This window comes from Rhinoraja longicauda, chromosome 1, assembly GCF_053455715.1.
Source record: "Rhinoraja longicauda isolate Sanriku21f chromosome 1, sRhiLon1.1, whole genome shotgun sequence".
Taxonomy (NCBI): Eukaryota; Metazoa; Chordata; class Chondrichthyes; order Rajiformes; family Arhynchobatidae; genus Rhinoraja; species Rhinoraja longicauda.
The window spans coordinates 24,336,248-24,359,009 of record NC_135953.1 but is presented as its reverse complement, the minus strand read 5'-3'; the positions used below and the strand labels follow the sequence as shown (position 1 = coordinate 24,359,009).

General features: G+C 43.7%; 1 protein-coding gene across 1 annotated transcript in view; it reads right to left on the bottom strand.

Moving 5' to 3' along the window:
* me2 (malic enzyme 2, NAD(+)-dependent, mitochondrial) overlaps window positions 1-18,724 on the bottom strand; it is a 60,057-nt gene extending 41,333 nt beyond the window's left edge. Inside the window, 4 exon segments of the mRNA XM_078399931.1 lie at window positions 3,740-3,889; window positions 7,334-7,467; window positions 8,328-8,450; window positions 18,649-18,724. Coding sequence (XP_078256057.1) covers window positions 3,740-3,889; window positions 7,334-7,467; window positions 8,328-8,435 — 392 coding nt within the window. The 5' untranslated portion in view covers window positions 8,436-8,450; window positions 18,649-18,724.
* Window positions 18,725-22,762: the final 4,038 nt, after the last annotated feature.

Below are 22,762 nucleotides of genomic sequence, written 5' to 3'. Positions count from 1 at the left end.
ACGAGTTAAACCGTTACTTTGGATCTGTCTTCACTGAGGAAGATACACACAATCTCCAAATGTTCTAGGGGCCGAGAACCTAGGGTGATGGAGGAACTGAAGGAAATCCACATTAGGCAGGAAATGGTTTTGGGTAGACTGATGGGACTGAAGGCTGATAAATCCCCAGGGCCTGATGGTCTGCATCCCAGAGTACTTAAGGAGGTGGCTCTAGAAATAGTGGAAGCATTGGAGATCATTTTTCAATGTTCTATAGATTCAGGATCAGTTCCTGTGGATTGGAGGATAGCAAATGTTATCCCACTTTTTAAGAAAGGAGGGAGAGAGAAAACGGGTAATTATAGACCAGTTAGTCTGACATCAGTGGTGGGAAGATGCTGGAGTCAATTATAAAAGACGAAATTGCTGAGCATTTGGATAGCAGTAACGGGATCATTCCGAGTCAGCATGGATTTACGAAGGGGAAATCATGCTTGACAAATCTACTGGAATTTTTTGAGGATGTAACTAGGAAAATTGACAAGGGAGAGTCAGTGATGTGGTGTACCTCGACTTTCAGAAAGCCTTCGACAAGGTCCCACATAGGAGATTAGTGGGCAAAATTAGGGCACATGGTATTGGGGGTAGGGTACTGACATGGATAGAAAATTGGTTGACAGACAGAAAGCAAAGAGTGGGGATAAATGGGTCCCTTTCGGAATGGCAGGCAGTGACCAGTGGGGTACCGCAAGGTTCGGTGCCGGGACCCCAGCTATTTACGATATACATTAATGACTTAGACGAAGGGATTAACAAGTACCATTAGCAAATTTGCAGATGATACTAAGTTGGGGGGTAGTGTGAATTGTGAGGAAGATGCAATAAGGCTGCAGGGTGACTTGGACAGGTTGTGTGAGTGGGCGGATACATGGCAGATGCAGTTTAATGTAGATAAGTGTGAGGTTATTCACTTTGGAAGTAAGAATAGAAAGGCAGATTATTATCTGAATGGTGTCAAGTTAGGAGGAGGGGGAGTTCAACGAGATCTGGGTGTCCTAGTGCATCAGTCAATGAAAGGAAGCATGCAGGTACAGCAGGCAGTGAAGAAAGCCAATGGAATGTTGGCCTTCGTAACAAGAGGAGTTGAGTATAGGAGCAAAGAGGTCCTTCAACAGTTGTACCGGGCCCTGGTGAGACCGCACCTGGAGTACTGTGTGCAGTTTTGGTCTCCAAATTTGAGGAAGGATATTCTTGCTATGGAGGGCGTGCAGCGTAGGTTCACTAGGTTAATTCCCGGAATGGCGGGACTGTCGTATGTTGAAAGGCTGGAGCGATTGGGCTTGTATACACTGGAATTTAGAAGGATGAGGGGGATCTTATTGAAACATATAAGATAATTAGGGGATTGGACACATTGGAGGCAGATTACATGTTCCCAATGTTGGGGGAGTCCAGAACAAAGGGCCACAGTTTAAGAATAAGGGGTAGGCCATTTAGAACGGAGATGAGGAAGAACTTTTTCAGTCAGAGGGTGGTGAAGGTGTGGAATTCTCTGCCTCAGAAGGCAGTGGAGGCCAGTTCGTTGGATGCTTTCAAGAGAGAGCTGGATAGAGCTCTTAAGGATAGCGGAGTGAGGGGGTATGGGGAGAAGGCAGGAACGGGGTACTGATTAAGAGTGATCAGCCATGATCGCATTGAATGGCGGTGCTGGCTCGAAGGGCTGAATGGCCTACTCCTGCACCTATTGTCTATTGTCTATAGTAATTATAGTATTTCTCACCCCACCTCTCCTTCCTCCCTCCCATCTACAGACACTGTGCCTCTTGCACGACATTCAGCTACAGAACACCCTGACAAGAACACCCATATCGGGATGCTACTCATTGACTGCAGTTCAGCCTTCAACACCATAATATTGAACAGGCTCATCTTTAAACTCTCGGACCTTGGTCTTGGGGCCTCCACCTGTAACTGGCTTCTAGACTTCCTGTCTGGCAGACCCAAGTTAGTTAGAAATGGTCATAACATTTCCTCCATCCGGACCTTGAACAGCAATATTCCTCAAGGTAGTGCACTCAGTCTACGTGGCTACATAAATCGACAACTTTAAGTTTGTCGATGAAACTACCGTTGTCAGCTCGATTAACAATGACAATGAAGTACAGGAAAGATATTGTAAACCTTGGGTCATTTAGCCCTTAACCTCGAAGGGAAAGAAGCGGTTGATTCAGGAGTCTGATAGCACTGGGGAAGAAGCTGTTCTTAAGCCTGGATGCCTGTTTCTTCTTCCAGAGAGAAGACGAGAGAAAAGGAAATGGCCACTTCCATTCATCTAGTTGATATACACGGTGCTTTGCATCAGGAAGGCTGGAAGTATTGTCAAGAATGCTTGCCACCTTGTCCATTCCCTTTTCACTCTTCTACTTTCTGGGATAAGATACAGGCATCCAGATGGAAAAACAGCTTCTTCCCCAATGCCATGAAATTCCTGAACTAATCACCAGAGGGTTCTGAGAAATGTTGTAGAGCAGAGGAACCTGGTGGTGCAGATACATAGTTCCTTGAAAGTGGCGTCACAGGTTGATAGGGTGGTCAAGAAAGCTTTTGGTACATTGGCCTTCATCAGTTAGGGTATTGAGAATAGAAGTTGGACTGTTATGTTACAGTTGTACAAGTTTGTGAGGCCACATTTGGAGTATCTTGTTAAGTTTTCATCAGCCTGCCAGTTGTTAAGCTGGAAAGAATGCAGAGAGGATTTACGAGGATGTTGCCAGGACTCAAGGGCTTGAGCTCTAGGGAGACGTTGTGAAAGATAGGACTTTATTCCTTGGAGTGCAGGAGAATCAGGGGTGGTGATCTTATAGAAGTGTATAAGATCACGAGGGGAATAGACTGGGGGAAAAACAATGTGCATTTACCTTGAGTAAGGTAATCATGAACCAGAGGACATGGGTTTAAGGTGAGAGGGGAAAGGTTTAATATGAACCTGAGGGGCAGTTTTTTCCACACAAAGGGTGGTAGATATATGGAACAAGCTGCCAGAGGAGGTAGTTGAGGCAGGTACTATCACAACATTTAGAAACATAGAAAATAGGTGCAAGAGTAGGCCATTCAGCCCTTCGAGCCAGCACCGCCTTTCAATATGACCATGGCTGATCATCCAGAATCACTACCCCGCTCCTGCTTTCTCCCCATAACCCTGATTCCGTTAGCCCGAAGACCTATATCTAACTTTCTCTTTAAAATATATTTGGACAGGTACATGGACAGTAAAAATTTAGGATATGAGCCAAATGCTAGCAGATGGGATTAGTGTAGATGGGACATCTTGGTTGACATGGGCAAATTGGGCCGAAAGGCCCGTTTCCACACAGTCTGACTCGATGATCCACTTTGCAGAGTTGCTGTTACATTCTCTCACTATAAACTCTACCTCATTCAGTTATTCAGCTTGAGGTTTTTTTTGGCACTATTTCAGATTGTACTACAATTCTTGCAGTATTCTGTTTGTTGTGTCGATTATTACCATGTATACTGTTTATTCTATGAGCTTCAAGTGAACAAGGAATTTCATTGCAACCTGGTTTAGATGACAAACTAATTGGAGAGGACCTTATAATATTTTTAATTAATTACAAGTCAGACTAATCCAAATCTCCAAGTAATTAGCAATGGCTCCAAGATTAAAATTCAGAATCAATATACAATATTCTAAAACATAAAACCTGTTTAACCACAGTGAAATGTGCTCTTGACTTACTTCGGTCTCCGAAAAATATGTCCATATTGTGAGCAGGCCAGGCCCACTGTTGGAGTATAAACAATTGGCATTAATTCCTCAATGTTGTCAAGCAGTACCCTATAGAATAATTTTTCATTCCTTTCCTGGATTCCCATGACGTAAATATATCTATAATGGAACAACAGTTACAAGAGAAGCACTTTGGAAATATCGTTCACACGGGGTATCTTTCTTACTCACTTCATTTGGCTGCTGAGACAAATAGGAATGAAAAAAAGTTATGTCAATCCCCCCCATCCCTCCACCAACCAACTATAAGAGAATGTAAAGTTGTCAATGCTTATACTAAAGACAACGCACATGAATTAAAATATTAATAAACCGTATCTCCAATCTCAACATACAAAGGGTTCAATAGACAATAGGTGCAGGAGTAGGCCATTCAGCCCTTCGAGCCAGCACCGCCATTCAATGCGATCATGGCTGATCACTCTCAATCAGTACCCCGTTCCTGCCTTCTCCCTGAATCATAGATCTGAAGAGTCAAGTTTTATAGCTTGGAATTTTAGACACTCGCAAAATACAATAGACCATGAACATTTTGTTTAAATCCTACATTGCCAGCAAGTCAAAAAGTAATGAAACTTTCCCAAATATCCCACTCTATTTTCACCACAGGGATAACAACAGATCAAGTCAGGGCTCACTACCTTTCTCAGTCAAATGGAAGGCCCCACACAAGAGATCACTGTGCAAAATTAGAGCACATGGTATTGGGGGTAGGGTGTTGACATGGATAGAGAACTGGTTGGCAGACAGGAAGCAAAGAGTAGGAAATAACGGGTCCTTTTAAGAATGGCAGGCATGACTAGTGGGGTGCCGCAAGGCTCAGTGCTGGGACCCCAGTTATTTACAATATACAGAAAGTATTCAGATCCCTTCACTTTTCCCACATTTTGTTACGTCACAGCCTTATTTTAAAATGGATTAAATTCTTCTTTTTTTTTAAAAATCAATCTACACATAATACCCCATAATGAAAAAACAAAAACAGGTGTTTGGAAATTTTTGCAATTTGGATGAGGGAATTAAATGTGACATCTCCAAGTTTGCGGACAACACAAAACTGGGTGGCAGTGTGAGTTGCGAGGAGGATGCTATGAAGCTGCAGGATGACTTGGATAGGTTGGGTGAGTGGGCAGATGTATGGAAGATGCAGTATAATGTGGATAAATGTGAGGTTATCCACTCTGGTGGAAAGAACAGGAAAGCAGATTATTATCTGAGTGGTGTCAGACTAGGATAAGGGGAGGTGTATCAGTCGTTGAAAATAAGCATGCAGGTACAGCAGGCCGTGAAGAAAGCTAATGGTATGTTGGCCTTCATTGCAAGAGGATTTGCGTTCAGGAGCAAGGAGGTCCTACTGCAGTGGTACAAGGCCCTAGTGAGTATTGTGTGCAATTTTGGTCTCCTAATTTGAGGAAGGACATTATTGCTATTAAGGGAGTGCAGCGTAGGTTCACCAGGTTAATTCCCGGGATGGCGGGACTGACATATGATGAAAGAATGGGTTGACTGGGCTTGTATTCAATGGAATTTAGAAGGATGAGAGGGGTTCTAATAGAAACATACAAATCGGACAGGCTAGCTGCAGGAAGTATGTTCCCCATGTTGGGGGAGTCCAGAACCAGGGAGTCAGTTTAAGAATGAGTAGGCCATTTAGGACTGAAATGAGGAAAAACTTTTTCACCCAGAGTTGCGAATCTGTGGAATTCTCTGCCACAGAAGGCAGTGGAGGCCAATTCACTGGATGTTTAAGAGAGTTAGATTTAGCTCTTAGACTAAAGGAATCAAGGAATTTACGGAAAAAGTAGGAACGGGTTACTGATTTTACATGTTCAGCCATGGTCATATTAAATGGCGGTGCTGGCTCAAAGGGCCGAATGGCCTACTCCTGCACCTATTTTTCAATTTTTCAAATTATGTAATCATTTTTCTTTGCCCAATAAGAAACTTATGAGTCAGGTGCACACAGATATTAATTGTCATAATATAAATTAATCTTGAATTTAAAAATTGTCAACATATTGAATATTTCCCTTGACAAAAATAAAATGAATTTCTGTTTTTGCATTGTTTGGATTTTTACTGGAACTGAAATAATTTCAGTCTTCGTTTGAAATGCAAAATGACGGCATTTAGGTATTGAAGTGATCTTACGAGCTTAGTTAAGAAAAGTCAAACTGAAATCGTTCAATTAGATACTTGACAACTTCATGATTGAACATGTTCACTTTCAGATTGCAGACACTGCTGCATTCTTCTTCCCCCAGAGTAATGATATCTAGAGATCTATTTTTTCTTTGTAAAAAGGCCATCGGCTTGCCTTGCAACATCTCTTTTGGTCTTTTAAATTACCACCCAAACCAAACCCTCCTCTTTTGTCCTTTCCTCCTCTCACTTTCTTCTCCCTACCTCTATTTGCTTACAAAAAAGATGCAGTCTGTCAAATGACCTTGGCAAGTATTTCCAACAATTGTTAAAACTAAAATCATGCACGTTGGAAACAGTAAGTACTGGTGGATATGCAAAGAGACCACAGAAACTGTAATTGTGAGCATGTTCAGAAAAGATAAGTTTGATGAAGACTTTTTGATTGAGTTCTTTTGAAGAGGCGACCAAGAGGATTGATAATGGTGATGCTATGGATATTGTTGACATGGCCTTTAGCACGGTCCTTGTCAAGGTCCTGTATTGTAGGCTGGTCTGACAGGTTAGATTACATGGTATGTGTAAGAAGGAACTGCAGATGCTGGTTTAAACTTCTGAAGAAGGGTCTTGACCCGAAATGTCATCCATTCATTCTCTCCAGAGATGCTGCTCTCTCTCGCTGAGTTACTCCAGCTTTTTGTGTCTATCGGAGATCACATGGTAGCTTGGATACATAATTGGTTTGGTGGTAGGAATCAGAGGGTGGTAGAGGAGGGTTGTGATTCACATCGGCAGCCTGCGATGAGCCCTATGACAGTAAATGGAAGGCCCTTGGAGAGTGTTGCAGAACAGAGAGATCTGGGGGTACAAGTACACAACTCCCTGAAAGTGGCAGCACAGATAGAGACGGTGAAGGCGCCGGCATTTGGCGCCCTTGCCTTCATCAATGTACATCATGTGACAACCAAACAAGATGGTAGTAAGACAGCACATGGAGTACTGTGAGCAGTTCTGGTTGCTCAATTATAGTTGTGCAGAACCGATCGCATTGTATGAACTAGGGAGGGTGAAGCTCTAAGCCATCTTTGATTCAGTTGCTGAAGCACATGAAATGTCAATAAACTGAAAAATAGCTAGATCCAGGCTCATGGTCTCAGCGGAGCTGTATCTGGCAACTTTCAGTTAACCCCCTACCTCATCAAAAAAAAAAAATCCCTGCAAGATTCTAAATACAACTGGTTCAGTTTCATCCCATTATGGTACATCCCAAGTTTACTCGATTATACATTTAATACCAATTAAAACAATTATAAACAAGAATAACTGTTATCTGCTGGTCCACTACCCCCCCCCCCCCCCCAGTTCTAACATATAGGTCACAATAAATTAGCTATTCCTTACTTTGTTAAAGGGCTTCGAATTTTTTCCAAATTCCTCTTGAATCGCATTGCTTGAATATCTTGTGTTTCTATTTTAGGAGGTAGGAGCCCATGCAGGCCTAGAATCTGTCGTTCTTCTAATGTGAATGCCATGCCCTAAAAATATATTGACAAGTTCAGTATCTCAATGATGACAGTTAGTGCATTGCAAGGGCACACCATTCTACACAGATGCATGGTATGTATGCATGCGTACATATGACATTCTTGGTGCGGAGTGATGACCCGTGAACAAAAATAAATCATTCTTCACTTTGAGAAACATTTAACTCATTCATTGTGCACACTTCCTCCTCTGCAATGGACATTGAAACCCCACACTCTACTCGCTCTCTACTTTCCTCTCAGTTAAAGTATTCATTTCCTCCATAAAACCGTTAATCACACTTCCCGACCTCTCCCTCGCTTCCAAGGATGCCCTTCACCCAATCCCCATGAGAATCCTCCACAGATTATTGGTGCTATACAAATTTAGATAAACACATGTTAAGTGATTATACTAAAATGAAGATCTTCTAATGGTTTTTTGAAAATACAGAAGTAACAGCTTTGATTAAGGGTCACTGACCTAAAACACCCGTTTTCCTCTCTACAAATGCTGCCAGTGTTTTTCATAATTACAGCGAATTACTAATCCCATCAGTAGATAATGGAAAAACTGTTTCAGTCAGAGTTGTAAATCTGTGGAATTCTCTGCCTCAGAAGGTAGTAGAGGTCAATTCTCTGAATACATTCAAGAGAGAGCTAGATAGAGCTCTTAAGGATAGTGGAGTCAGGGGCTATGAGGGAAATGGCAGGAACAGGGTACTGATTGAGAATGATCAGCCATGATCACATTGAATGGTGGTGCTGGCTCGAAGGGCCGAATGACCTACTTCTGCACCTATTGTCTATTGAAAGCATGTGATATTTCAAGACATATTATGCTGTTTTATGTTAAAGAGGAAGTCAATTACTTTATTTGTTCTGGGACTCAACATCAACGGTCGGCCCTTCTCATCTGTGTGCATACAACGACAGAAGTACGCACATGGCCTCATGGTCAATTTAAGTCGAGAGAGCATCTTTCAATATTGAATCTGCAGGAAATAAAGAAAAGCATTTTAGTGATTATTGTTTTTTTATATTGAATTGAACTGAATAAGTTTTATTGGCCAAGTATGTACACATACAAGGAATTTGCCTTGGTGCTCCACTCGCAAGTAACAACACGACATACAGTAAACAATTAAGAATAAAACATTAAAACATTAAAACATTAAGAATTCTACAGTTGGTATAATTTATAGTTTGGAGCCTTCTAGGAAGTGCATTCAAATGGTTTCAAGCTGCCAGAGTCAAACAGCACGGAAATAGGCCATTCAGCCAAATGCCTCCATGTCAACCAAGATGCCCCATCAAAGCTAGTCCCACTTGCCAATATCCCCATAAACTATTCAGTATCTACATACCTGTCCAAATGTCTTAAGTGTTGTTATTGTAGTGGTCTCAACTATTTCATTGAGCAGTTCGTTCCATTTACCCACCCACCTTTCTCTGTAGAAAACAGTTGCCACCCTTCTATGAAATTTTTCCCCGATCACTTTAAACCTATGCCTTTTTTTTCTTGATGTCCCTACCCTGGACAAAGACTCTGTACATTCAACCTATCCGTTCCCCTCATGATATCATACACTTCTATCAGATCACCCCACAGCATCCCGCAATCTAAGGAACAAAGGCCAAGCATACCCAACTTCACCCTACAGCCCAGGCCCTTGGATTCGGGGCATCCTCGTTAATCTTCTCTTCGCTCTTTCCAGCTTAATTGCATCTTTCCTATAACACAGTGAATGGAACGGCTACTCGACGGGCCACGCAGCCAGAAGGCTTCCTGACGGGCCACGGCTGTGGACTGGGAATGCAGCCGGAGGCCTTTATCAAGACGCCGTGGTCTCGATGCCTTTCGGATCGCCGCGTAGAAGCCCTGGTCGGGGCCCAGCCAGGGCCTCGCGGGCCGGACAGAGGAGCCGGGCCTCGCAGATCGGAGTCCAGGTCGGCGGAGTGGCCGAGGCTGGGGCCTGGATCCACACCACGGAGGTGTGAAGTGGGGCATGTGCAGCGGTGAGGCATTGGCGGCGGTGAAGCCTTGCAACGAAGGGGCCTCAGCAGTTGTGAAGCCTCGTGGTGGTGGTGGCGATGCCTCGCGGGTTGACCAGTGGTCGACACTGTTTGAGAGCATGGAGGACCACCATGGAGTTGGGAGGGGGGGGGAGAGAACAATGGTGGACCCGGCGTGGGAGGACCGCTGGGGGAGGGGAGAGAACAAAAGGAGGAGCCGGCATGCTTTGTAACATTGTCAGCAATGTAGGTGGCCGCTATTTGTATACATTGGGTATGCAGCAAAGGATTTCAATGTGCCTAGTCACATGTGACAATAGAGTATTGTCACATGTGACTAGGCACAGTGCAATTCCATATGTATAAGAAAATAACTGCAGATGCTGGTACAAATCGATTTATTCACAAAATGCTGGAGTAACTCAGCAGGTCAGGCAGCATCTCGGGAGAGAAGGAATGGGTGACGTTTCGGGTCTGAAGAAGGGTCTCGACCCGAAACGTCACCCATTCCTTCTCTCCCGAGATGCTGCCTGACCTGCTGAGTTACTCCAACATTTTGTGAATAAATCGAACAGTGCAATTCCATTCCATTTAGCATTGTCATTTTGCAATAATTAACAAGCTTCTGTGGAAGCAACTTTGCCATCAATGCAGCTTAAATTAATGATTTGCTGCCAGTCTTTAAGTACCTCTGCAAACCAATGTAGGCATTTCAAATTGACAGCAAGGATAAACCTCTATTACTCATAGAGCCCCCTACCCCAGTGTCAATCCAAAAGGGAAACAATTGGTGACTTAAAGCCAATTTGGTAGCTTAAGAAAAACTGCAGAGATAACATCTGCCTGTGCACATCCTACAAGTCTTGAGAAATCAGCTGAATTTGATTGAAATTCATTGCACAATTCATCACAAGTCTCTCCAACATACCACTCGTGCACCAAAACCACAATGTTGGTGCAGCATGTCATTCAAATGTATAATGCTAAAACTAATATTGAGAAGAATGAGAATATTTGACATATTTTAAACTTTAAGTAGTTGACACCACAAGTTATAGGAGCAGAATTAAGCCTTCAGCCCATCGAGTCTACTCCGCCATTCAATCACGGCTGATTTCTGCCTCCAAATCCTATGTTCCTGCCTTCTGCCCATAACCCTTGACACCCATTCAGATCAAGAATTTGTCTATCTCTACCTTAAAAATAGCTTCTGACTTGGCCTTCACAGCCCTCTGTTACAATGAGTTCCACAGATAACTACCCTCTGACTAATCTCATTCTTGCTCCCCCTCCCCCCATTCATAACAAGGAGAGTCCCCCTTGTCCTCATATCATATCATATCATATATATACAGCCGGAAACAGGCCTTTTTCGGCCCACCAAGTCCGTGCCGCCCAGTGATCCCCGCACATTAACACTATCCTACACCCACTAGGGACAATTTTTACATTTACCCAGCCAATTAACCTACATACCTGTACGTCTTTGGAGTGTGGGAGGAAACCGAAGATCTCGGAGAAAACCCACGCAGGTCACGGGGAGAACGTACAAACTCCTTACAGTGCAGCACCCGTAGTCAGGATCGAACCTGAGTCTCCGGCGCTGCATTCGCTGTAAAGCAGCAACTCTACCGCTGCGCTATCTTCCAACATTTCCGTCACCTCCAACGGGATCCCACTACTGGCCACATCTTCCCATCTCCTCCCTTTTCTGCTTTCCGCAAAGACCATTCCCTCCGTAACTCCCTGGTCCAATCGTCCCTTCCTTCCCAAACCGCCCCCTCCCCAGGCACTTTTCCCAGCAACCGCAGGAGATGCAACACCTGTCCCTTTACCTCCCCCCTCGACTCCATGCAAGGACCCAAACAGTCTTTTCAGGTGAGGCAGAGGTTCACCTGCACCTCCTCCAACCTCATCTATTTTATCCGCTGTTCCAGATGTCAACCTCTCGACATCAGCGAGACCAAACGCAGGTTCGGCGATCGTTTTGCTCAACACCTTGAGGGGGAGAGGGGCGGAGAGGGAAATAGGGGGAGGGGGGGAGAGGAGAGGGTGCTGCACCAATGCAGGAGAGGTATGAGCCCAACTTGGTCTAGTTCATAGTAAAGACGAGGGAGTGGGGGCCTAGAAAACGGAAGTCATTGAGGAGCCAAAAAACGTGTGAGGTGTCTTGGACATAGGTAGGGAGGAATTGGACCAGGGGGGGATAGGATGGAGTCGAGGTAGGTGGAAATTAATTCTGTGGGACATGAACAGGCAGAAACAATGGGTCTGCCAGGAGAAGATAAAATCGTGCCGTGTGGAGCTGGGGAACGATAAGGTTGGAGGCTTTAGAGGGCAGAGAGCTGGAAGTGATGAAATCAGTCATGGTGTTTGAGATTAAGGCCTGGTGCTCATCTGTGGTGTCATGGTCCAAGGATAAGTTTTATTTTGTTTCTTCAGTGTAACAATTAGGTTAGACTGAAAATGCGTGCATCATGAAAAAAAATATTGGCTTTAAGGAACTAAATCTCTCTGATAAGCAGGAAGCAAAATAATTTAACTGGATCCTACCAGAGCTAAAATGAAGGCTGCTAATTAACTAGCTAGGCCATCAGATGACAAGCACCAGTCAATGATCTCAACAGGTTCCAGTTTCTAAATGTGTAAGAAAGAACTGCAGATGCTGGTTTAAACCGTAGACACAAAAAGCTGGAGTAACTCAGCTTCTCAGCGGGACAGGCAGCATCCCTGGAGAGAAGGAATTATGACATTTGGGTCGTGACCCTGAAGAAGCTGGAGTAACTCAGCGGGACTGGCAGCATCTCTGGAGAGAAGGAATGGGTGACGTTTCAGGTCGAGACCCTTCTTCTCGTCACCCATTCCTTCTCTCCAGAGATGCCACCGAGTTACTCCAGCTTTTTGTGTCTATCTCCTGTTTTTAAATGTTTGATGTGCATTCACACAATCAGTTCACTCACATTCACTTAAATCACCCACTCCCTTTAAAGTACAAAATATACCAATCCCAGTGCTAATTTTAAATGGGGAGCGTCAGAGCAAAGTACATAGCTGGTACATTAATTATTGGAGTCACTCTCAACATACTCGATAATCTCGGCATAATCTATTATTTTCAGATAATAAACTTGGATAGTCTTACTATTTCAAGAGATGATGTCACTAATATAGCCTCATTGCTATGATAAGCAATTCAAAAAGTGCATACAATGGCTCAAAAAATGCCCAAGAAAACAAGCCTTCCACTGTGAACTTGGAACCATTTTTTAAATTCTTAGACACAAATGTATTGGAAGCACTGCAAGAAAAAAATAAAAGCAAAAGAGTTACTGGCAAATCATCATGTATGCAGGCATGGCAAAGTTCAAAATTTGTACCAAGAAACTGATTGATGCTTGGAGGGCATAAGTATAATAAAAATAGCAAATGCTGGAAAGACTGTGCACATCAAGCAGCACCCGTGAAAAGAGAAAAGATAACACTTCAGATTGAAAACAATTGAAGCTGTGTTGATGAACAATTTTCAAACTCAAACATTAACTCTTTCCATTTATACAGTTGCTGCCATGCCTGATCCGTTAAGTTTTCCCCAGCATTTTCTGTTATTTCAAACATCAATTCTCTTTATGCCATCTTCTAGCGCAACACTGACACTTGCTTTACCTCTCCATTAAAATGAAAAGTAATGAGTGCTCAGTGGTCATCTCAGGCCCATTCAGCGAAGATCCTTTTCCCACAACGTATGACCATGACTCTAAATTTTTGTAATAACGCCAGTATGTTGGATCTTTGATTCATGGGTTAAGTCAGGGATCTCCAAACTATGGCCCACGGGCCACATCCGGCCCTCCACGAGATTTTATCCGGCCCGCAGTAAGCTCTTAGGTGGCGGGGACTGGAGGCAGAAGCTGCCGGCGAAGGTTCACCGGAGAGCGGATCGCCACCGACCCAGAGCCGGGACAAGGCGAGAGATCGCAGCGCCCCCTCGCAAACACCAAACCCAAGGAGACCCCTCCTCACCGCCGCCGCTCACCCTGGGGAGAGTGTGGGGGGGGGGAGAGAGTCGGGGTAGAGGGAGCAGAGGGTGAGAGCAGGAGCGCGGGGAGGGGGAGGGTGTCAGAGGATGAAGGAGCGCCGCCACTTGCGGGCGCTGCTCCCTCCCTCTCTCTCCCCCAGCGAGATCCTCCACTCTCTTCCCCGGCCCCGTCTCCCTCTAACGCAGCGAAATTAGAACAAACACAAGTGGAACTTCCCTCCTCGCCGCTGCCGTTCACCCCGGGGATGCGGAGCTTCTGACAACAACTACACTTGTGTTTGTCCTTATTTTGCTGCGTTAGAGGGAGATGGGGCCGGAAAAGAGAGTAGAGCAGCGGCGCAGATCTTGCTGGCTCTGGGAGAGGGGAGAGAGAGGGAGTAGCAACCGCAAATGGCGGCGCTCCTTCACCGGACCCTCTGACACCCTCCCCCTCCCTGCGCTCCCCCGCTGCTCCCTCCACCCCACTCTCTCTTTCCCCCCCTCTCTCTCCCTCCCCCACTCTCTCTCCCTCCCACTCTCTCCCCCCCCCACCCCCACTCTCTCCCCCCCCCACCCCCACTCTCTCCCCCCCCACCCCCACTCTACCCCTCTCTCTCTCCCCGTGGTGGTCACTGTATTGTTTCTGTTTTATAAATAATTGTATACCTACAGTGTATATATATTCCAATATTTCAAGCTCTTTTTAAAAATTGATTATTTATTTGTTGCCATATAAACCTAATGTAAACTAACCTAATCTAACCTAGTTTAACATTTCCTAATCAAATCAAACGTAACCAAGTCTAAACTTTTTTGAGTTCATTAAATTTATAAAACTCACTTCTTTATTTTTTCCTATGGCCCGCAAAAATGTGCCAAATATATAATGTGGCCCTCATGCTGAAAAGTTTGGAGGCCCCTGGGTTAAGTATTGGGTGACAATCAATTTTCATGTCTCCAGGCACCATTCTGGAGGTTCTAACCTTCGTGTGATATTTAAAAAAATTATTAGTGTATGATATCTCCATCTGTCTATTCATGCTGTTGCAGGTTTTGTTCATGTGTAATAAAAAGGAAACAGGAGTAAAATGAGTAACACAACCTTTGAAAGAAGGGCAAACTTTTAAAATAATGGCAGACCCATCACAACTCTGATCAAAGCCACCAACTTCATCGCTCTGCCTGGTAATCTGTCCAAAACTGATCCAGATTGTTCACAATCCTTGTGTGATTTAAAACAAAATCTCTTATCCTATGTCATTTCCAATTCCACCTCCATAATCACCTTTCTTCTTCCTTGCCTTGGTTCTCTTTGTTCCTTCTGGACTTGACTATGCCATGTGGCTGGCTTTGCTCATTATTCTCATACTGGAAGGTATTCAAAAATCTGCTCTCCATGCCCTAATTCACAATGAGTCCCATTCATACTCAGCTTGCTTAACTGGGATTCAGTGTGGACAATTACAAATTATTTTCAAATCCCTGTGTCTAACCTTCTCCAGCACAATAACCTCCCAAGATGTGCATTTTTTTAAAAAAATCTCTGCCCTCTTGCACACCCTTATTCATTTGCATTGCTGTTGGCTGCATAGCTCAAACATCAAATTCTCTCCCAAGATAAATATTCTTTCTTCTCAGGTAGCAGTGTCAACATTTTGGTTTTGATTATGTAAAGTCCCTTCAGCTGTTTTAACTACATTAAGGACACAATACTGCATGAGATGCAGCAACAGTTCCTCTTAATTTCTCAAGAATTTCACTGGCTCCCTTGATGGTTCCACCTTATCCATTTTTTCAATTAAAATCAATGCAAGAGCAATTCTATTGAGGCTTTAATAGATTTTAAATTGAAATACTTCCTCCAAACTACAAGACATTTGAGTTCTATTTAAGGCAAAGGACCATTTTCAGTAAATTTTCACACCCTCATAAAAAATCTAATCTCACGCTCAGAGACATCAGAGTTCTGAGCATTCTTTTGTTTGCATCATGTAGTGGCTTGCATCAAATTTTAAATTAAGAGAACTCACATTAAACAACAAAGACAAAGTGCTGGAGTAACTCAGCGGGTCAGACAGCATCTCCAGAGAACATGGAGAGGTGATGCTTCAGGATGGAACCCTACTTCAAGCCGTTTGTCATAGGAGGACGGAAAGAACGTCAGAAGAGAGGATGGACAGAACAAAGCCTGTTAAATGCTAGGTGGATACAGGCGAGGTGTTTGAGAGGTAGATGGTTGGTCAAAGACAGGAGATGAAAAGACAAAAAAAGGTGTAAGATAGCGATTGAAAAGTTGTGAATTGTGAATCCAGAGGATGGACTGTAGTGGAAGAAGGAGAGGAGAGAAATAAGGCAAGAGACTTGGACAGAGATGCTGGCAGACCCACTGAGTTAATTCAGCACTTTGTGTCTTTTCTTTGTACACCAGCATCTCCAGTTCCTTATTTCTACACTTTACAACAAGGACTGATATTTTTTTTGTAGCTCAAACTATTCCTTACGTTATGAAAAAAGGAAAGATATTTGCACACAAGCTTAGGACAAAAGTCTCTGCAATAATCATAACCCACAATACACGAGTCACAACTTGTTAGAACCAAAGTCAAATAAAACAAAATAGATGTTTGAAAAATGTTGTCGGAACATGCTGCTTTTAATAGAAATAACTGCAATTAATGATTAGAGCTACACAATGCCATGAAGTTCTAATCTGTATAAATTGCTCACTCTTATCACTCATTTCCTGTTGTAATTCAATTCAGTATGCCTTGCAGATAAACAGCACCCAGTATCAATAAAGATTTAAAAAGGTCAGGTTAAGCAATGCACTGGATTGGAGGTTTTGAAAAATTGATACAAAATTTGCTCTTCCAAGATGTGTGAAAATAAGTAAATAATTTTTTTTAAAACATGTTCCTTGATGCATGCAGAGATGAAGCAGCTTCACATTACAGAGAAGGACTTCAACACTCCTATAATGAGGGGATCACCGGCAAGTTGGTTTTTCTTGAATCTAAACCGTTCCACAAATCTTACCAATTCTGAAGTCTTTCGCTCACTCCCCATGAATAGACTTAAACATTCATTAAGAAAATAGAATAATCAAACCCAGTTAGCTTATTAAAGAGGGGAATATCAACATTTTGGGAAGATTAATTAGCCTGGTACAATAATAATTTAGGCAGCCCAAAATCTTAAACTTTCATATTTGCAGTACAAGTAAGGTTCGTGATTATGAACTTCTTTGTGTCTTCCACTGCATCAATTTTTTATGATACTTCATCAAGGAAAATGTTTTTTAAAATACTGGTGCTTAATAAATTGCATACTTTTATAACCTGATAAAGTCCTTCTGCAAACTGTCAGAGTATTCATTTTGGGAAGACTGATTCATAACAAAACTGGCTGAAGTGCAGTTTCACATTTACAACAGCACAGAAATAGTGCTAACACAAGATGAAAATCACATTGATCCGTGTCACATGCACATTGATTGTTTATTTTAAATCCAAGAAAATTCTAACGACACAAAGTTACCATGTATGCAAAGTGCTAACTATCCAGTATTACATTATCGTCAGCATAAAAGTCTACACTGACATTTCACTGCTACCAATGAAGCAGTGCTGCATTGTTGAAGATGCAATCTTTCCGAGGAGACATTAAATGAAGATTGACAAAATGTTGGAGTAACTCAGCGGGCCAGGCAGCATCTCTGGAGAAATTGGATAGGTCACATTTTGATTTGGGATCGTTCTTCAGACCTGAAGGTTCCTGACCCGAAACGTCACATATCGATTTTATCCAGAGTTGCTGCCTGATCCGCTGAGTTACTCCAACATTTTGTATCTTAATTTTGCAGTTAATTTAGTTATAAACCACCATCTGAGGTTCCTTTTTATTAAATGAAGACTCCTCTACTGCCTTATGAAATATGTAGGAAGGAACTGTAGATTCTGGTTTGTGTGGGAATGACAAAGGGAATTAAAAATGTTGGCAAACTGAGCCAAAAATGTTCAGCGAAACAATCACCCAGTCTACATTTGGACTCACCGATGTACGAGTCCACACCTTACACATCGGATACTGTATACCCCCTCCCCAACCCATTCCACCTCCACCCCAACCCTCCCAGTCCCACCCTCCGACTCCCCTCCTCCCCACAACCCTCCCATTCCCCAACTCCTCCCTCCCACCTCCTCTAACCCCCTCCCCTCCCACCCCCAGAATCAGGAAATCAATTACTAGAGGGCATAGGTTAAAAAGTAGGAATCTAAGGGCAACATTTTCACTCAGAGGGCATGGGTATATGGTCCAAGCAGCCAGAGCAGGTAGTTAAGGCAGGTAAAATAGCAACACATAAAAGACATTTGAACAGGCACATGGATAGGAAAGGTAGGTTTAGACGGATATCGGCTATGATGCGACATCTTAGTTTTCATAGACTGGGCAGGTTAAAGGGAATGTTTCCATTCTGTATGATTCTGATTTTTTTTAAATGACTTCTTATAGGGCATTGTGCAGTTGTGAAGGTCAAATTCTTACTTTTATCTTTACAGTTCAATGCATTCAGAAGGCCTTTCAATATCCTGTTCTCTTTCGGTTTCGAGAATTGTTTTTTTTTTTTAAAGTCTACCTATTTACCAACGTTAGAAATTTTGTTAACGCATAGTTAAAAAACACAAATGTTTTTATATTGTTATAATACTGAACATTCAAGTTAAGGGACACAACATAAAATTCAAATTATTAAAATAAATTGTCCCGGGATGAGTGATTGGATTTCTCTTCAATCTGCTTAAAGTTTAAACCATTTCTTACAAGGATAAAAAACCAAATCCTCCCAAATAAGGAGTTACACAATTAACGGAAAACGGAGCAGGTCAGAAACTGCCTCCTGCAGCCACCGGCTCGTTTTTACACAGCGGCGGGCAACATGAATGTTTCCTACTGCACAACCTGCACGAGATAGCACAGCTGTTGGCGGCTGTGCAGTAGAAAACAGAAACATCTTGGAATCACACTATCGACCTTATTCCTGGTCTGAGTCTTTTAATTTCACGACCCCAATGGCGCTGCTTCCCTGCCCTTCCCTTCACTCGACCTCACCGACTGCCTGCAGCCATTGCCGGGCGGCAAATGCAGGCCGCCGCATCACTCACCCGCTCCGTCCACTCGCCTCCTCCGCAGCCCGCCAGACGCGCGCGACCAACAGCCTCCGTCCGTCTCCTCGCGCCGTGACCCGAGGAGCCGTTACGACGGCGAGGGGGGGGGGCGGGGCCGAGGTGGGGAGGAGGCGGGGCGGCGGACCATCAATGGAAACCATCAATTGACGACAGAGCTGCTCCGATGTAAGTTCCGCCTTGATCGGTCGCCGTCTAGAGAAGGGTCTCGACCCGAAACGTCACCCATTACTTCAGCATTTTGCGTCTGTCTCACATTCCTTGTGTCTTGCCTTCTAAACCATCCTACCATGTGGCATCTCATCAAAAGCCTTACTCAAATAAAGCCTTGTAAACTGAGCCTTCAACACTTTTCTTAGTTACTCCAGCATTTTGTGTCTGTCTTCGGCGTAAACCAGCATCTGCAGTTCCTTCCTACACAATTGCCACTTGTCATTTGCAAACCTTTTCACACCGATCGCTGGTCCTCAACAACTACAGGAAATCCATTTATCTGTTGAATGATTGCTTGTTTTTTTTTTAAATCGCACATTAAAGAGATGCAGTTCATGTCGTTCCGTCCGTTGCATCTTGTGGACAGACACAAAATGCCGGAGTAACTCAGCGGGTCGGGCAGCATCTCTGGAGAGAAGGAATAGGTGACGTTTCGGGTCGAGACCCTTCTTCAGACTGAGAGTCAGGTGAGAGGGAGATTAAAGATATGGAAGGATGAGGTGTGAAGGGTAAGGGTCTCTCCAGAGATGCTTCCTGGCCCGCTGAGTTACACCAGGATTTTGTGTCTATCTTCGATGTAAACCAGCATCTGCAGTTCCTTCCGATACATTACATCTTATTTGCTGTTTGGCGCCGGGTTAGCCCTGACTTGTCCACACGAGGTGGACAATTCATTTTTGGTCTATGCTGGTCTACGCTTTTGCACCTATTGTATAAAAAAGGTAAGAAATGGAAATATGAAATAGACGATTGAGTCTTTCTTGTCTGCACCCTATTTAATAAGACACAAGACTCTTCTGATGCTGGAATCTGGAGTAGAAATAAACTGTTGAAGGAACTGAGGATCAGACAGCATCTGTGGGGGGAAAGTGATCGACATTTAGGCATGCTGATCTTTTACCTTACCTATCAATTAGAGTTTATTGTTAATGATAGACACAAAATGCTGGAGTAACTCAGCGTGTCAGGCAGCATCTTTAGAGAGAAGGAATGGTGATAGACAATAGACAATAGACAATAGGTGCAGAAGTAGGCCATTCAGCCCTTCGAGCCAGCACCGCCATTCAATGCGATCATAGCTGATCACTCTCAATCAGTACCCCGTTCCTGTCTTCTCCCCATACCCCCTCACTCCGCTATCCTTAAGAGCTCTATCCAGCTCTCTCTTGAAAGCATCCAACGAACTGGCCTCCACTGCCTTCTGAGGCAGAGAATTCCACACCTTCACCACTCTCTGACTGAAAAAGTTCTTCCTCATCTCCGTTCTAAATGGCCTACCCCTTATTCTTAAACTGTGGCCCCTTGTTCTGGACTCCCCCAACATTGGGAACATGTTTCCTGCCTCTAATGTGTCCAATCCCCTAATTATCTTATATGTTTCAATAAGATCCCCCCTCATCCTTCTAAATTCCAGTGTATACAAGCCCAATCGCTCCAGCCTTTCAACATACGACAGTCCCGCCATTCCGGGAATTAACCTAATGAACATACGCTGCACGCCCTCCATAGCAAGAATATCCTTCCTCAAATTTGGAGACCAAAACTGCACACAGTACTCCAGGTGCGGTCTCACCAGGGCCCGGTACAACTGTAGAAGGACCTCTTTGCTCCTATACTCAACTCCTCTTGTTATGAAGGCCAACATTCCATTGGCTTTCTTCACTGCCTGCTGTACCTGCATGCTTCCTTTCATTGACTGATGCACTAGGACACCCAGATCTCGTTGAACTCCCCCTCCTCCTAACTTGACACCATTCAGATAACAATCTGCCTTTCTATTCTTACTTCCAAAGTGAATAACCTCACACTTATCTACATTAAACTGCATCTGCCATGTATTCGCCCACTCACACAATCTGTCCAAGTCACCCTGCAGCCTTATTGCATCTTCCTCACAATTCACACTACCCCCCAGCTTAGTATCATCTGCAAATTTGCTAATGGTACTTTTAATCCCTTCTTCTAAGTCATTAATGTATATCGTAAATAGCTGGGGTCCCAGCACCGAACCTTGCGGTACCCCACTGGTCACTGCCTGCCATTCCGAAAGGGACCCATTTATCCCCACTCTTTGCTTTCTGTCTGTCAACCAATTTTCTATCCATGTCAGTACCCTACCCCCAATACCATGTGCCCTAATTTTGCCCACTAATCTCCTATGTGGGACCTTGTCGAAGGCTTTCTGAAAGTCGAGGTACACCACATCCACTGACTCTCCCCTGTCAATTTTCCTAGTTACATCCTCAAAAAATTCCAGTAGATTTGTCAAGCATGATTTCCCCTTCGTAAATCCATGCTGACTCGGAATGATCCTGTTACTGCTATCCAAATGCTCAGCAATTTCGTCTTTTATAATTGACTCCAGCATCTTCCCCACCACTGATATCAGACTAACTGGTCTATAATTACCCGTTTTCTCTCTCCCTCCTTTCTTAAAAAGTGGGATAACATTTGCTATCCTCCAATCCACAGGAACTGATCCTGAATCTATAGAACATTGAAAAATGATCTCCAATGCTTCCACTATTTCTAGAGCCACCTCCTTAAGTACCCTGGGATGCAGACCATCAGGCCCTGGGGATTTATCAGCCTTCAGTCCCATCAGTCTACCCAAAACCATTTCCTGCCTAATGTGGATTTCAGTTCCTCCATCACCCTAGGTTCTCCGGCCCCTAGAACATTTGGGAGATTGTATGTATCTTCCTCAGTGAAGACAGATCCAAAGTAACGGTTTAACTCGTCTGCCATTTCTTTGTTCCCCATAATAAATTCCCCTGCTTCTATCTTCAAGGGACCCACATTTGCCTTGACTATTTTTTTCCTCTTCACGTACCTAAAAAAACTTTTGCTATCCTCCTTTATATTATTGGCTAGTTTACCCTCGTACCTCATCTTTTCTCCCCGTATTGCCTTTTTAGTTAACTTTTGTTGCTCTTTAAAAGAGTCCCAATCCTCTGTCTTCCCACTCTTCTTTGCTATGTTATACTTCCTCTCCTTAATTTTTATGCTGTCCTTGACTTCCCTTGTCAGCCACAGGTGTCTCTTACTCCCCTTAGAGTCTTTCCGCCTCTTTGGGATAAATTGATCCTGCAACCTCTGCATTATTCCCAGGAATACCTGCCATTGCTGTTCTACCATCTTCCCTGCTAGGGCCTCCTTCCAGTCAATTTTGGCCAGCTCCTGCCTCATGCCTCTGTAATCCCCTTTGCTATACTGTAATACTGACACTTCCGATTTTCCCTTCTGCCTTTCCATTTGCAGAGTAAAACTTATCATGTTGTGATCACTGCCTCCTAATGGCTCTTTTACCTCTAGTCCCCTTATCAGATCAGGATCATTACACAACACTAAATCCAGAATTGCCTTCTCCCTGGTAGGCTCCAGTACAAGCTGTTCTAAGAATCCATCTCGAAGGCACTCTACAAACTCTCTTTCCTGGGGTCCATTTCCAACCTGATTTTCCCAGTCTACCTGGATGTTGAAATCTCCCATAACCACCGTAGCATTACATTTTTGACACGCCAATTTTATCTCCTGATTCAACTTGCACCCTATGTCAAGGCTACTGTTTGGGGGCCTATAGATAACTCCCATTAGGGTCTTTTTACCCTTACAATTTCTCATTTCTATCCATTCTGATTCAACATCTCCTGATTCTATGTCACCCCTTGCAAGGGAATGAATATCATTCCTTACCATCAGAGCAACACCACCCCCTCTGCCCACCTGTCTGTCTTTTCTATACGTTGTGTACCCCTGAATATTCAGTTCCCAGCCCTGGTCCTCTTGTAGCCATGTCTCAGTGATCCCTACAACATCATACTTGCCCATGACTAACTGAGCCTCAAGCTCATCCACTTTATTTTTTATACTACGCGCA